This window comes from Passer domesticus, unplaced genomic scaffold (assembly GCF_036417665.1).
Source record: "Passer domesticus isolate bPasDom1 unplaced genomic scaffold, bPasDom1.hap1 HAP1_SCAFFOLD_66, whole genome shotgun sequence".
Lineage (NCBI taxonomy): Eukaryota > Metazoa > Chordata > Aves > Passeriformes > Passeridae > Passer > Passer domesticus.
In genome coordinates, this window is record NW_026990167.1 from 173,256 (window position 1) to 189,712 (window position 16,457).

General features: G+C 47.6%; 2 protein-coding genes across 2 annotated transcripts in view; both read left to right on the plus strand.

The window, feature by feature from the left end:
• Window positions 1-16,457, plus strand: part of LOC135293040 (trichohyalin-like) — a 35,765-nt gene that overhangs the window by 16,875 nt on the left and 2,433 nt on the right. The gene's annotated exons all lie outside the window — the stretch shown is intronic.
• LOC135293054 (TOG array regulator of axonemal microtubules protein 2-like) lies at window positions 911-16,097 on the plus strand. Its single transcript, XM_064407059.1, has 12 exons — window positions 911-953; window positions 2,542-2,630; window positions 3,585-3,732; window positions 4,824-4,985; window positions 5,712-5,844; window positions 7,498-7,603; window positions 8,336-8,571; window positions 9,587-9,739; window positions 10,878-10,995; window positions 11,445-11,489; window positions 13,441-13,645; window positions 14,817-16,097. The coding sequence occupies exons 3-11, from the start codon at window positions 3,636-3,638 to the stop codon at window positions 13,633-13,635; spliced, it is 1,245 nt and encodes a 414-aa protein (XP_064263129.1). The 5' UTR covers window positions 911-953; window positions 2,542-2,630; window positions 3,585-3,635; the 3' UTR covers window positions 13,636-13,645; window positions 14,817-16,097.

A 16,457-nucleotide genomic window follows, 5' to 3' on the forward strand; every position in this document is an offset into this window, starting at 1 on the left:
CACTGCCATGGCATCCAAAAGACCAGGGGAGGCAGTGGCACCCCAGAACACCTTGATGTCAAACATGTGGATGCCAGCTGGGAATGTAGTTGCATTTCCAGGGAAGTGAGAAGGTGTGGGGAGATCTCAGAAATGTGGGACATGGTCTCTCCCTGTCCAGTTCCCTTTGCCTTCCCAATCCACAGCCAAGCTGCTGCATCAGTTTGACTTTTCCTACCAGGTCCCAGTTAAGAGCATTGATAAAATTCTTGAGGCATCAAAGGGGGCAAGTGTGGATGATTGATCTGAGCACTGAGTTCTACTCTTTCCAGACCTCCTTGCTGTGCTCCACTGGCGGGGAAATGAAGAAGAGACAATTGGGAAATTCTTTAATCCCCCGTCTACGCAAGGCAGGAATTTTTCCTGTGGGCAGTGCTGCTGGGTCTGTGCACAGCTCTCCCCAGATGGAATTGCAGGAGTCCCAGGAGATGAGGTAAGCCAAGGTGTCTGCTGCTCCAGTGTGCTCTTCACCTCACTCTTCCCATCTCCTGTGGTGATTTTGCACAGTCTCCCATGTATTTAGGCAAACCTCTGAATATTCTGCATTTTGCCCATCCAATGTCAAACCCAAGAGCAATGCCCCAAGAGCAGAGGTGGTGCTGGGGAAGAGGAGGCAGGGCTTCAAAGTGTCTCAGGATGGGTCCCCTGCTGGACTTGGCTGTTATTTCAGCCAGAGCTTGGCCAGTTCTGTGTGATTCCAGCAACTGAAAGCTTAAGGACAATAAATCATATTTGGGTTTATGTGTTACAATTCCTCCTTCGTCACAGTGACCATGCTAAGAAGGTTTGCCTCCTTGCATGGTAAACCCATTCTCTCCCATCTCCTTCTAGCTCCTCATATGTTTTTTTGTCTTCCATTTTCTCCAGGGCAAGACCCAGCAGCAGAAGCCAAGAGAAGAGCCCGGAGCATGCAAGTATGTACAGGGCATGTCTGTCCTAAAATGATCATTGGGATCTTGACTCAGAGGTGACACTTGGAAAGCTTGGATAAAACACATTTATTTAAAGATATCTTTAAATTAATTTCATTTTCTTGATGGGCTCAGTGGACTCTCCCAGAGCCCAATGACTGGGAGTGTTCTCTGGTGGTGCAGTGAAAATTCCTCCAGTGTGAAATGCTGAATGGCAGGAGCTGGAGGGGTACCTTGGCTCCTGGATGTGCTGTTCAGGAAAAGAAAACATTCCTCTCCTTCTTGTTCATGCGTTTTATCTCCCTGCAGGCTTTCTTGTGTCAAAATTAGAGTAGAAAATGAAGGAATTTAGTATGAAATGAGAAATGTTTCCACTCCTTCCTCCTGCTTTTGAAGGAGTAAACCATTCCTTGAGGTAGTTTCTGGTCTGAACCCTTTGAGATTTGATGGAGATTCATGGATTTTTGGTCTGCACTTGGTTATTCCTTGATTTGCACTGTAAGGAATAGGGATACCTCCTATGATGAAAGTCCTTTTGAATTTTCCAGTGAAGGAGAAGGAGACTTCCAAATGGCTGCAGCCTAGGCAGGGTGTGAGTTTGTCATCCTCTGACAGCACAAGCCCAAAGCCACCTGTGGCAGGTTCCCAATGACAAATCTCTTCCCTGGCTGTCTGTGCCTGTGTCAGTGCTGCAGGCTGAGGCTGGGGAGGAGATGCCTCCTGCCTTGTCCCTGTCCCTGCCTTGCCTGATCCCTGACAAGTGGAATTGTGCCAGACAAAATGCAGTCTCTGGTGCATCTGGGTCATCCACTGCTTTCAAGGTGTAAGCCTCAATGACACTGTTGTAGTTCCTTTGGCATCTCTGGTTGTGTAATGATAGGAGAGATGAGACTTGGAGAAGTAATTCTGCTGATGCAGAAAGAGGGATCAGATCCCCTGGTCCCTTTGCTCAGGGTTTGTTCTGCCACATCCTGAGTATGGCACCTTTGGAATGACTCCTTAATTTTGTATATGCAACTGCAATGCTTACTGCAGCTAGGGAGTGGTAGTCCTCAGTAAGTAAATGACATTTTTTCTGGATTAATTCTGGACTATAAATCACTTCTGTCATTCATCCTTTCCGGTCTTTCTTTTGTTACTGACCCAATCATTCTGCAGGGTGATAGAATCCAGTTTTAAGACAGGTATACCTCTCATAGTGCTTGACTGCTACATGATTTTATCCTCTGTGAAACCATGTGAAGAATTAGTTCTCCTAGTTCTACCAGCTCTGTTGGGGAGTGTTTCAGAATGACCGGCCATCAGCTATTTCTATTAAGGACATTTTGAATTGTCAATATCAGCCAAGATCAAATTTATTTTGAGATAGGTCATGTTTATTTGGGTTTGGATGTCTCTGCTGAAAAGAAAGCAGAGAATAAACCCCTGGAACGAGGAAGGAGAGCAAAAGTGGAACTTTTGGATGAGAACTTTGTTCCCTGCAAATACAGGATTGCAGAATACTGGGCACATCTCATGAGGAAAGCTAAGCTTCTTTTGCCTCCAACACGTGGTGCCAGAGATTTACAGGAATCTTTGCTTCCATTCCCAGGCCTCTCACTGAGTCAGGCCAAGGAGACAGATCATCCCAGCAGTCCTGGTCTTAGGAGTGACAAAGAGCTGAGGGACAGCTTTGGAAAGGTAAGGGATAAGAACAGGGATGAGCAGACTTCCTTTCCAGTGGCTGTTTAGTGCTTGGCCCAAAATGCCACTGAAAATCATAATCTTCCACTCCTTGGGGGATGGGGATTCTCTTGGGAATGTATTTGACAGCTACAGAGCAATTGCTTGGCTATTTCCAGTAGTGCCAAGGTGACTGGTTTGGAGATGGTGCTAAGGTCACACCAGAAGCATTCTTTATGTGCAAAGGCTGGTTTAGAGAAGTTCGGAATGGCAGATCATGCTAGACATCAGTGAATGTGGGAGAAGTGCATCCTTGGATGCAGAGAAGCAAAGACTCTAATATTGAGTGTCAGCAAGGCTGCAAACTAAAATGGGAGAGTTTGCTTTTTCCTGGTTACCTTTGTGGCTGTATCTCACAGCCCTCTCATTCTCAAGTTTTCTGCTCATTAACATCAGCGTTTGTGCAACTTGTTTTCACAAGACTCCTCCTTTTGGTCTGCTGGCCTCAGAGACCAAGTCCTTCAGAGCTGAGTCCTTCAGAAGCCAGGAAGTGAGAAACAGCTGCAATTCCTGGCCATGAGTGTTAAGCAAGAGCCATTCCCCCTCCTTGCTGGGTATTGCACATGGTTTTCATTCTTCTGCCATGGCCTGTAGGAACTGCACTGCCTGCTCACTGTCATGTGAGCTCTTCATCTGTCTTGGAGCACTCCTATGACTTTCATGCTTCAAGCAGGGCTTCCTGACATAGGTTGCAGTTGCAGCAGTGTGAGGTTGTGGCAGTGAAGTGTGTTCCACCTCACTGTGTGTAATTGCCAAGGCGAGCATGGGAGACATTCCTCTGAAACTATTGGAATGGATATGGAGCTGCATGGAAGACTATGGCACTCTGTGCACTCTGTGCTCCTGATGAGATGTTGTGTCTGCTTGGTGTGTCTCTGCTTACAGTCTGTGATGTGTTTCCATTGCACCTAGACCCACGCTGAATTGTGCAGGTTGGCTAAAGAGAACTTGGAGCTGAAGAAAATGGAGATTTTGATGGAAGAGATGAAGAGGAGACAAAATGAAAAATCCTTGCTGCTTCCTCCAGAGACATTTGAGCCTGGGGATGCAGCTGAAGCAAGTAAGTGGTGGCTACACTTGTAGTGGTCCTTTTTGACCACTTGCTTGCCCTTTGCACAATGTTGCAATCAGACTGGGGGGGCTGTTCTGCTTGCATCTGAGTAAGAAGCTTGCATTAGGATTTAATTCTGTTTCCCAAAGAAAAAGACAGAGACATGAAGTGTCTTGCCCATGGCCTCATTGAGTCAGTAACAGAATATTAGCTTCCCACCTCCACTTGTAAAGTCTTTCAGAGTAGAAAATTCTGTCTTGCAAAGTACACTGGGGCTTCAGACTCTCTCCTGGAGAGCAGCCTCCAGGGAAGGTGAGGCCAAAAGGATCTTTTTCAACCAGGCTGCAACCTGGAAGGAACAAAATTCCATTCCTTCTGATGAAAACACCAGAGATCCTTCTCCTGCCGCTCCCTGCTGAGGAGCTGGCACTGTAGAGCTGTGCTGAAGCCCCAGGCAGTGCTTCTGTTGTAGCTCCAGGAGCAAGCAGCGTTCCCCACTGAATCCTGGCTGAGGGGCTCAGCCTGCAGGGCCGTGAGCGCTGCCCGAGGGCGGCAGCGGGGCCCTCAGGGGCAGCACTCAGCCCGAGGGCATCACACCAGGCTATCTGCACTTTGGTAACTTCCCTGCCTGCCTCTGGAACAGGAGAACAAAAGCAAAGCAATACTGGGTTTTCTTTGTTTCTTAGGAGAAGCATCACTGCAGTTTGCTTTTAAACTAGAAGAGGGCAGATTTACATTAGATATTAAGGAGAATTTTTTTTTAAATGAAGGGGATGAAAAGCTGGCAGGATTTGCCAAGGGAAGCTGTTGTTGGTCTATCCTTGAAGGTGTTCAGGGCCAGTTTACGTAGGGCTCTGAGAAACCTGATCTAGACAATGTCCCTGCTCACAGGGGTTGGATAGACGGTGGTTAAAGGTGCCTTCCAGCCCAAACTCCTCTGGGATTCTGTGATCACTGTCCCATGTTAGTGTGCCATTGTTATACTTGAAGTTCTTTGGGACAACAAAGAATGATACCCAGCTCTAGCAACTTCTCTGGCCTTTTCCATCGTCACCCCGTCCAGCACTCTCCACTTACAGGCTCCTCTTTGGTGCCTGCAGGCTTCAGCCTACCACCTATCAATGGCACAGCTCCCAGTGTACAGAGAAAAGACCCTGGTAGCGCCATGAAGAAAACAGTCGTGAGAAAGCAGGACACGGTGCCCTTACAGCCCAGTACGCCCACCCTCCCTGGAGATGGCAGCTTCCCATGCAGCTCCTCAGGTAAGCCTGCTCCGTGGCAGCATTTTCCTGCAGGGGTTTGTCCTTGCAAAAGGAGCACGAACTGCCTCCTGCCTCAGCCAGCACAGCCAGGATCTTGGGTCCATAGTTTGTTCTGAGAATGAACAGCAAATCTACTTTGGAGTTACTGCAGCTTGGTAGTCTAGAATATTTGAAGTCAATGGAAACAGAGGCACTGTCAGGTGTGAAGGGTCAGGTGTGGCTGTTCCCTGGTTGTTGCTCCCTGGGGACTGAGCTGGGCCCAGCAGGGCTGGGTTCTTCAGGCTTGGCTTGGTGCTGTCACGAGGCAGCTGCAGGTCTCTCCTCAGGGACTTGCCAAGAGCCCCTTTCCTCAGGGCTGTGGGAAATCAGAGTGCTGAGACAAGAGGGGCACCTGAGGGGTTCCCTCCTGGGCTGGCCAGTCCTGCTGTTGGCACTGCCTGGCAGGGAGTGGGAGCTCTGCAGCCTCAGGAACCTGCCGCTGGCTGTGGCACCTGTGGCACTTGGAGCTGGGGCTGTGGGGCAATTGTCAGGTTTAGCCTGGAGCTGTGCCCAGCTGGGGAGGCTGAGAGAAAGCAGGGAGCCCCAGGATCCAGAAAGCAGGGAAGTCTCTGTCCCAGTGGCAGTGTGTGCCAGAGGGAACCCTGGCTGGGAGATGGGCTGCAGGCCGCTCCATGGCGGGTGCCTTGCCCGGGCCTGCAGCGCCCATGGCCGACCCTGTCCTTGCAGAGACCTCGCAGACAGCCACTGGTGCCCTGCGCCGAGAGGAGCCGCTCCGTGGGCTCAGACAGAAGGACAGAGCCTTTTCGGACCCACAGCAGGCCTTGCAGGAGGCACTGTCCTTGCTGGGCAGCGACGACTGGTAAGAAAGGCCCCATCACTCTGTGTCCCTCTTGGCGTTGAGGTCGGTCAGAAGCGAGTCTTGCTGGTGCCTCTGAGCCCCGAGAGCCCAGAGGGCCAAAGGGCACTGCTGAAACCTCTGTGGAGCTGTGAGAGGATAAAGAGTGGAGAGCAGCCTTTTCTTGGCCTTGCTCTGCAGCACTGCTCCAACTGCAGCAGGTCCATGCTGTTTCCTGGCTTTGGCTGCTGCACCATGGAGCTGCAAAGGAAATGCTGAGGGAAGAGAGAAAGCTGTGGGACGAGATGCTTTGCTGGCTGAAGGCAGAAGCAGGATGGCAGCAGTTTTGAGTGTAGAGATTTGGGTGCCTTGGGCCACTGGCCCAGTGGGACCGAGTAAGATTCCTCTCTGCTCCCACTGCTGACAGCAATGGCAGGGACTCCTGCATGTGAGTCCCAGAAGCTGCTCCAGGCAGCTCCTCTTTTTGAGAAATGGACTGAGTTGTGCCTTCAAGTCCTTCTGCCTACCATTACTCCTGAAGGGCTCATGGCAGAAGAGAAGGAAAGAGAAATAAAATCCTCTGGGAATCTTGCACTTTTGCAATTCAACTTTTCCTTCTCAAGGAATCATATGGGCTTGAGATGTTTTGTCAATACTCACAATGTGTCCCAAAACTCTACACAGACAGAAGGAGGCCCAGAGGTGATACCCTTCCAAATGTTAGGTGATATTGGTTGTCTTTTTGATGTCTGGGTTAGCATCCACTCACTGGTGGATGCTTCATTCTCACAGGGAATGAAAAATTTCACAGCATGAAAAATTAGCCACGTTGCATCTCCTTGTGCAGTCTTCTTTGCTTTGCCCTTTCTCTTCTGCTTTCTCTTCCCCATTTCTCTTTGATGCCCTGGGAGGTGCAGAGAGCTTCTGCAGGTGTGGGGGTCCTGATGACACTCAGGGGTGCCCATGGGATCAGTTGCCAGCCCTGGCTGCAGCTCTGATGCCTCACACATTCCTGTAGCTGAGGGCCTGCACAAAGCAAGTGCTGAGAGATGGAGTTGTTTGCCCCTTTTCAATAACACTTTGCTGTTGTGGGCATTGTTTTAGGTCGGAGTGTTCTGGGAAAAGCCAGAGTTTTAACAGTTCTTGCCCAGGGGTGGAATCTTAATCTTCTGGGACATCCTGCTGCTTTTTTGGGGAACGTGTGAGGTGGAGTGGGTGACACACAGGCCTTGATTGTAGAGTGGAAACTCAGCTCCAGAGTGCCAGTGCAGACTCTCAGTGCTGAACTGCCTGCTGGGGCTGCCAAAGAAGGAAAATGTCCCAGTAACAGCCCAATGGGACTGTGTCTCAGGGACAGGTACAGGGAGGTGACAAGAACCAGCAGCATGGCCTGGCCTCACAGCTTCTAGGAAGCAGTGATGACAGAGGGACTTAATAGCAGAGATTTGCAGAAAGGTCACAAATGAAGACTCTGAAAGCCCTCTCTTTGCCTCTTGGATTTGTGTACGCTTTTGACAGCCACAGCATCCTGTGGCAATGTGTTCCACGATTTCATTAAGTACTCCTTGAAAAGCACCTGCCATGCTTTGACTGAGCTGCCAACCTGGTGATTTCAAAGGGTGCTGCCAAGTGCTTGGGTAGAGAGAAAAATCAATCTTTTTTGTACTTGCCTTTCAGGGAACGGAAGAAGAAGGGACTCTTGAACATCACACTGCTGGCTGAGTCCCATTCAGAAGTCCTGCTCTGTCGACTTCGTGAGATTTGCTTGGCAGTTACCAGTGAGGTGAGAACATTGCTCTGAATTGTCCCCCATACTTGATACACGGCTTGTAGAGTAGAATATGTGCTTGTTCATCTCCATGTGTGCTCAGGGACTGCCTTCATTCTGGTTTTAGACCTTCTATTTCTAGTGTCTGTCAGCCATCTGTAGGATCTGTGTGTACATGTAGCTGTATTTACTGGCAGGTCGGGTATCTGACACTTGTCTGTGAGTGAGGTACCATTATAATGCAAGGCAGAAAAGAGACACTAATGACATGATATGCCAGATTCCCAATCTCTGCTCAAGCTGTAATTGAACACTGCAAATGAGTCTGTAGACCTGAGCCTGTGTTTTCTGTTTTCTGCCTGGGTGCTTCAACTACAGGTGTTGCTTTTTTGAACAGGAGCATCTGACTGTTTTATCTTTATGCCTTGTGCCTTTATGGTTTGAAAGCAGCCCTTTCTTTATTTTGCTTCTATGTTTTTCAAATAAAAGGGCCTAAAATCAAAGCAGTAGACATTATAGAAGGGTTAAGTGGAACACTTTAGTGAAGCCTATTTTTCATGCCTGCAGTAAGAAGGTGTGTGGGCAGAAACTGGTGCCAGAGTAAGTGCCTTTCTGTGCTTGGGCTCTTCTGCTCCTACTGTGCTTTTATACACAGGGGGACGTGTTGTGATTTCCTGGGAGTCTTGTCTAAGGAAACTGGTTTTCTTTTCAAGGTAATGCTTATGTTTCCCCTCATGACTTCCCCAGGTGACCAACCTCCGGTCCAACGTGTCCTGCTCTGCAATTGTCACTCTGGGAGAGCTCTTTGCGATCTTGGGGAAGGACATGGACTCCGAGGTGGATCAGATTGCTGCAGTCCTTCTCCACATGTTGCGGAACTCCCCAGAGTTTATTCAGAAGGCAGCCTGTCAGAGCCTGGGCATGATGGTAGAGAACGTGACTCCTACACGAGCAATGACTGCTCTCATGGACAATGGAGTCAAGTAGGTTCTTCTTCTTTCTGTGATATTCTTGACCTTCTAGTGTGTGGGTGAGGGAAGGGATGACAGAGAGAACAGGAATGGTAGAAGGGAAGGGCCCTGTATCCTGCATCTCCTGTGGACTCAGTGACATGATTCTCTGATCAACCTCATTTCTCCTTTCTGAGAAATAAGGAGGGTACTTGCTGGGGCATGGAGCACATCAGGGAGAATGTGCTGGGTGTGGCATAGCCTGCACAGCAGGTGCAGCTCCTGCCAAAAGGAGACTTGTGTGACTGTCCTGGCCTTAGAGCTCTGCTTTCTATTCAAACTGATGTTTCATGTTAGCCCTGAGATGATGAAGCACTTTCCAGGCACCCTCACTGGCTGAGTGCCATGGGACAGCTGAAGCAAATGCTGCCTTAAGTGTTGGTGCTGGGCCTGATAGTTTCCAAGAGACAGTCTCTAGAATAGGACAAGCTGGATAAACTGACTGCCACCCTTTCCTCAGCTTTGGAATAGGGTAAAACACTCAGACGTATCCCTTGCCAAGCTTTACAAAAGAAACAGGCTGCATTGCTGGGTATTCCTCAACTTCATGGCCCACGGCGTGTTTTCTCTGCATTTGTGTTTTTCTCAGGGGTCTGCAGATTTGGGGATGAATGGGTGGAAAGAGCCTCATCCTGCTGCAGCTCTGGGTAGTGGGTGCCCTCTGATGGGTCAGCACGAATTGTCCTTAATTTCTAAATAATTCATATGTAACCTATTACTTTAATCTTTCTCCAAGTAAACTTCGGGAAAGAAATTGAGCATCCGATAGTGCAGGGAGACTGAATGCTTCCCTTTTCCATGCAGACAGCCCTTCTGTACAATGCTAACTTTGTGTTTATCTGAGGACAGAACCTTCTACAGGTGTCTGCAGCTGCAGGGAGAAGCCAGGCTCCTTCCCCCAGCAAGGACAGGGAGCAGGCTGTGGCCAAGGCCTGTGCTGCTGCTGCTCCTTCTCCCTGTGTCCCAGGGTTTGCTCTCTCCTTCCCAGGAGCCGCTACGTCCCGGCACGGAAGTGTACGGCCCAACTCCTCCTGTCCTTGATGGAGAAAATGGGAGTCACGAAGCTTGCAGGCACACCCAGGGCTGAGAGGCTGGCACAGGTGGCAGGGACACTTGCTCAGGACAGTCACAAGGACACGAGGTAATGATCTTCTTTCACCTCCTAGAACAGGAAAACCGTTTCGTGTTTGGCTTTAAACTAAAACCAGAAAGAGTGGAAACTCAAGGCAATAATAAGTGACCTCACAGTGTGGCTAAGGGGCATAGAATCATGGAATATGCAGAGTTGGAGGGGAGCCATGTAGGTCATGCAGTCCAGCTCCCGGCCATGTGCAGGACAGCCCAAGAGTCACTCCATGTGCCTGAGAGCATTGTCCAAACGCTTCTTGAGCTCTGTCAGGCTTGGTGCTGTGACCACTGCTCTGGGTTGTCTGGGGAAATGACTGTCCTGAGGTTGGCAGCAAGGAGCATTGCCAACTCCCTGTGACTTGCGAGATTCTTTACTGAGATTACAAGAGCTCTGATTAGCCAGTCCAACAGTTTTGTTTAGCCTTAGGCGCACAAAAGAAAGCCAAGTGTAGGCTAATGTTCATCACTGAAGGATCCCAAACATCTGTTTCTCATTAACTTAAGACTTCCCTAGAAATATTTTAGAGGTCTTTAGCCAATGTATTCAGTCTTTCTAAACCTCTTCTGCAGATTTCTAGAGTGCTATTTTCTCTGGCTCAGTGACCTCCAAATTTCTTCTTGAAGAAAATTGTGGTTTCCTAGTGGCAAAATCACCCCAAGCCACCAAAATCCCCTTCCTTTGATGACGAAATTCCCATTAATAGCTGCCAAGAACACCAGAGCAACTAGCTGCCCATGTGTATACAGATAGTATAGAATAATCAAAAGCAAGGATGAGGTGTTTTGTCCTGGCTTCCCTGCCAGTTAAAGAAACGAAAATGGATGTGCAAGGGCAGCAGAAGACTGCTAATAGGCTCTGACAACAAAGCAGATGTGTTTCCCTTGTTGCCTGGGGTCCTTTGATCCCACAGAAGCACACCCCCAGTTTCAGAGAGAAATGGTATTTTCTGTTGGCCCACATTCTCCTCTTGCCTCTAGTGTTCAGCTGACAGCACTGTGCAGTGTCAAGTGAGGTAAATCTCCCTCTTTGCTGAGTCTAGGTAACGCCTTCTCACGCAAACATTGCACCCGATGAGTTTAAGGTATCAGCTTCTTCTGTTAACACTCTTCCTTTGTTCACTTTTCTTTTGTTTCCTTCCTTCCTTCCTTAGGCATTATGGACAGGAGATGGTGAAGATGTTGCTTAGTAATCAAAAATTTAAAAAGCTTTTGGAACAATCTCTTTCCACACATGACCTGGAAGATATCCTGAAGAGAATTAAGAAGAAAGTAAGTGCTTGGCAGGACAAATGTTTCCTTTGTGCAAGTATTGCCACTGCTAATAGGAGATCAAACATACCCAATGTGTCTGTATCTCATTCCTCTTTTGCTGAATCATTTTATTCCTGAAAATGAGCTGTTAATCCTCAGCCTGTTCTTCTGCAGACCACACAGGAACTGTATTATTAGGGGAAAAGTAGGGTTTTGAATACTTTGAATATGGGTCACAAAGAGGAAAGGGAGAGAGGAGAAAATGGGTTTACATTCACGTGTAAGCCCCCACAGCACTCTCCCTACCCAGCCCTCAGTAAAGCAATTAAGTGACAATAGTGCTTCTGAACATAACAGAGTCTTTGCAAAAGAGACTCTAAGTCTCTTAGTAGTACCAAGAAAATTTCCAAATATACAAAAGATGTCCAAGTCAATCCTAGTTACTACAATTATTGTCTGTCTTTTAGGAATACTGCCCTGCTGTCAAGCCCTGTGGAGCTGGAAGAAGCTTGGTAAATTCAGCAGCATCCAGTGGAAAACCATTTCTTTGATTGGGAGGGATTTTATTCTTTTTATCTACATTACAGAAGGGAGTTTTTCTTTGTGCAGGCGCAGGGAGAGTAAGTGTTGAACCAAATCAACTTCCAACACAATGGGCCCACCCCCAAAGAGTCCAATTTTTTCTGCTGCTTCCTTTAAGACCACTCATTGCCTACCAATTTGCATAATTCCCATTTATGGTCAAAACTCATAAATTTGGGATTTTAGACAGCAGCTCAGTCTGGTAGCACCCATAACCTGCCTTGGGCTACCAAAAACAAAGAGTTGGCATCACTGAATCTCTGGTCTGTTTATTTCTGTAAGTTAGGAAATGTTTCCCTAGGCCTTGGTAGCAGTGATCCTGGTTCTAACTGGTGTTTTAAAGAGGGAATTTCCTAGTTCTATTCTAAAGATTGATGGGGTTTCTCTGTGTCTCTGTAGGGGATGGAAAACAACAAGGCTGAACTCCCACCTGTGCAGGAGCCAGTGAAGAAGAGGAATGATGGCTCCCAGAAGCCCCAGGCCACATCGCCTCCTAGCAGACGGTACTGAGCACTTTTGCCAGACGTGACAAAGCCCATGACAAGCTTCACATGCCTCTTCCTCAGGCACATCTTTCTGATGGAGATGACCAGTGCCAAAGATTGTTTCCTTTCCCTACAAATGCTCTAGGATAAAAAATATCTATTTCTGCATTGTGTTGAACACAGTTTCTCTGGAGGGCTTTCCACAAAAACTGGGCGACAAAAAGTCACCCATTGCTTGCAGTTCAGATGATCCAGTGCAGTGGCAAGGGCAGGGCTGTGGAGGCTGGGAGAGAGGGCCAAGTCTCTGCTGCCTCACTTGAGAGAAGTAAATTCAACCAGGGTTTTTTTCATCCAAGTGGAGTCCTTTTTAGATGGGTGTTTTAATGAGAAGTCCCAGTCTAGAGGCAGGATGCCATTCCTCAAACAAGCAGTTCCCTTCCATGAGGTTTTGTCTAGATGATTGTTGGTTTTCTTACCCTCAAACAGCAGTACCAAGTTTGAGTAGTAAGGAGCAAGACAATTCCTAAGCCATTTTGGTCAACAGGTATCTCAAGGTGGACTTTTTGTCTTGCGATTCCTGTCCTTCCTACAGTTTGCTTGATGGACAGTGTGTTTGGTTTATTTCCCCCTGTGCTGCAATCAGCATTTAAGACAGGAATTTGGTCCTTGCTGTCTCGCCATGCCAGTGGCAGAGCTACTTGTACTGTTTTCCTCTGACAACAGAGGGGATTTATTTAGCTCTGTCATGCTCAGCAGTGGCAAGACAGTGACCACATGCCTCAGTAGCATAGCTAGCATCTTCCCATTCTCATGGAAGAGGCAGGTTGATCCAAGAGGATTATTCCCAGTGGGTTTGTTACACTGTGCATCTAGTTTCTAGGGAAGCAAATGAAATGTGAGCGTAGTTCTGGGATGTCTGATTTCTGTTTTTCTCTCTGTTACTGATTTTCTGGATCATTTAGCTATGCCCCTGTTCATCTGTTCAGATGCATCTGAGCTACTTTTGCAGATTGTCATGCCTGGTTGTAGAGACACTTCTCCAGAGTGATGAGTTTCCTTATTGTAAGACACACACGTCCCGTATGAGGAGGCATTTAAACTTGGAAGCAGTGTCTCTCTTTCCCCACAAAGCAACGTGGCCTGTGTGTCTTAGAAGCCATCTGAAGCTAGATCAGATGCATCTCATCCTTGGTTTTCCTGCGTGAGCACTGGAAGAATGTGACTTGCAGATTGTTTCCCATAATGATTGTCATGAGGTCCACGTTGTTCTTCACTTCAGAGCCTCATGATTTTCTAGCTTGAAATCACATCATTAGGAAAGCTCCTCAAGATGTTTGGCTCACAATTAACTGAAGGGATTATCAGAAACAGATCCTAATTTGACTTTGTTTTCCAGGGCAAAGTCTGCCACTGGTGGACGCCGCCTACGCCGTGCAAGAGCCCAGGTCACATTACCTGCATCTGTGGAAGAAAGGGAGCTGCTCCAGAAGCTTTACCATCTCCTGGAAGCCAAGGCGTTCCAGACACGGATGGAAGGAGTGGCACTCCTCCTAGACCTGTCCAAAACCAGACCCCAGCTCATCTCCACTAACATTGTCCAAGTATGTAGGATATCTTCATTGCTCCTTTCATTTAGCTCCTTTCCCAAGCCTGCGGAAGTAAAGTTAATTCAGTGTGTCTTGGCACTATATCCTGGCTGTTTGGGACAGACTGGCCCTTCTTATCCAGACAAATTAATTGAGCTCCAGGCTTCAGGACAAGTTATTTCAGTCCAGCTGTATTTGTCTGGCAGGTGCCTATTGCTGCTGTTCATCAGATGATGGCAGAATTTTCTGCTGGTGTAACCTCTGCTGTCTCCTACTCCCAGTTGGGTTAAGTGGAGGGAATTGAGCCATTGAAGACATGGCAATTATTTTCTAGAGAAAAAATGGGTTTGCATGGGGAAGAGAAATATCAGGTTGGATTGGTTTAAACAAAATGTTTTTAAAAGGATACTTCTGTGAACTCCATCTTGTCTTGCACAGGTAAAACTCATTTCCATCCTCGTCCCTGTTCCTCTTGGTAAAGATGGTGCTCACCCTTCTTGGGGGGCCTTTTTTTCTCTTTGGAAAGGAAGAAAACAAATAAGGACAGATCCATCCGCTCTCCTCCCAGTAGCTGCTTTTCCCCTTTTTCCAGAAAAGTGTGCCTGATAATGTGGCTGTCAAGGGACTGAACCTGCTGGAATGAGAGCTGTACAGCACATTATATTTCACAAGTCCACCTGTTAGTCACAGCAATGGTCTGGATCCTGGAAGAGTTGATCTGAGCCCTGCCCTTCTCCAGACACAGGTTCTGAGACAGAGAAAATAAAACTTAGATCTCCTCCAGCCATAGTTTAGGCAAAATCATAGCTGCCCTCAACACTTGAGGCAACTGTATAAAAAAATGGGCATTGTAAACATCTGCTTCCATACTTGTAAAGCAAAGGTAGTCTTTTGAATTAATAAATGGAATTGATTCAATGATTTATAGGTGGAGAGAAACACCATAGGAATTTTTCTGTCCCCACCCAAACATCTTAAAAACAGATGAAAATCTTTCAAGCAGCATGAGGTTGTGCAACCATTCCAGTGAGTGGCCCACAGGAAAACAGTGAAATTGTGCAAGCAAGGGCTGACCTGACAGAAAGGATCACTTTCATCTTTTAGATTCCTGAGTGCTCATTTCTACATCGCCTCTTCAAAAAAGGTCATTTTAATCAAGTTTTCATGTTGTTTGTTCTCTTCACAGATTTTTGATTATTTTGGCCTGAGAATCTGTGACACACATAAGAAAGTGAAGCAGAAGGCGCTGGAGGCGCTGGCAGAAATCATAGGACTGCTGCAGGATGCCATGAACCCGTTGATGATCCGTTTGGTTGAAGGCATAACAAAGAACCTAAACTCAAAGGATCCCGGGGTTCATGCTGCAGCTATGACGGCTCTGGACCAATCTGTTGTGCATTTAGGTAAGGCTGAGCCCTGGCATGGACTCTCCTCACCTGTGTCTCTGTCTCTCCGACACAAGAGAACGCTGAGTGCCTTGGTAGCTGTTGCTGTCTGTGGAATGCTCCAGCTGACACCCACCAGAAGCTGTGCAGGTGCAGTCCTTATGCACCATCCCCAACTGGCTGGAATGTGCAGCAGCATTTCCCAACAGTCCCAGGAGCCCTTGGCTCTGTGCTGCTGGTCTGAAGAGCAAGTCCTGGACTAGAGCTTTGCTGCAATTCAGAGGCAAAGGGGTTTTGGAGTTTGCTTGGGCCCCGTCTGACTTGCCAAATGAACAGTTTTGCTGTTGGCATGAAGGGACACCGGCCCATCAGAGCTTCTGCACAGCAGCCACCTGGAAGGCTCTACATTATAGGCAGTAGCTGCCTGTTTTCCACCTTTCTTCTTTGTATTCTTTTTTCAAAGGAGAACATAGGATTCATCAAGTTCATTTCTTTATAACACACGGGTCAAAATCCATCTGTCAATGATGCCTTGTTCCACACGTTGTTTTGCATGGGACAAGAAGGAAATGGCAAATACCTACAGAGGCAAGGGCAGCTGTAAATTTTTCTGCCATACAGATTGATGTCAGGTCTGAAAATGCCACACTGGGGGAATATGGCTGAACAATGGAGTGTTGAAGAGGCAGGTCTTCAAGGGTAGTTTCCACTTTCTCCACCTCAGCTGCTCTGTGAAGTCATGGACTGCCTGACTCAGTGCTTTTCTGTGTCCCAAGTATGGGCTTCTTCCTTTTGGCTCTGGGATGCAGAACCTTTTCACTGCTTCCATGTGACTGAACTCTCGAGGACCCTGATGTGAAATGTTTTAACATAGCTCCTGGTAGAGCAGACAACTTTGGATTTACAAATGTGAAAGGAGAGCTTTTCTTTTGGCGTTTTAAACACTGACAAGTAGGCTGGAAGGAAAGAAGAAAAGGATTCAAAAATCAGCAGAAATGGACTTTATTGTATAAAATGGGTTGCCCCTGTCCTTTCCCTCGCCACTGTCCTCTCTCCTATGCCCTCAGAAGAGTGAACAGAAACGTGTGTTTAACTTGTAGATGACGTATCACTGATGAAAGAGCTCTGCCACCAATGGAGACAACTGAGTGGCCAAGCTCTGCTGGATGTCACAGAGCGTATCACAGGTACGGCCTCCCCTTCTAAGCCAAGAGGTCTCAGAGGGAGTATTTACAGGGAATGCCAGTGAACAGACAGTAGAGTAGCTCCTCCACATCAGGAGGTGCTGAGCTCTCACTGGGGCCCTTCTCAAGTCCCATAGTGGCCAGTGTCTTTAATTGCATTTAAACTCAAATGAAGTCCAGTTTTTGAATGGGTACCATAACCTTTTTCCTGCTTAGCCAAATTGGTTTTGGGTACTTTCAGGAGCTCTTTCAATGTTG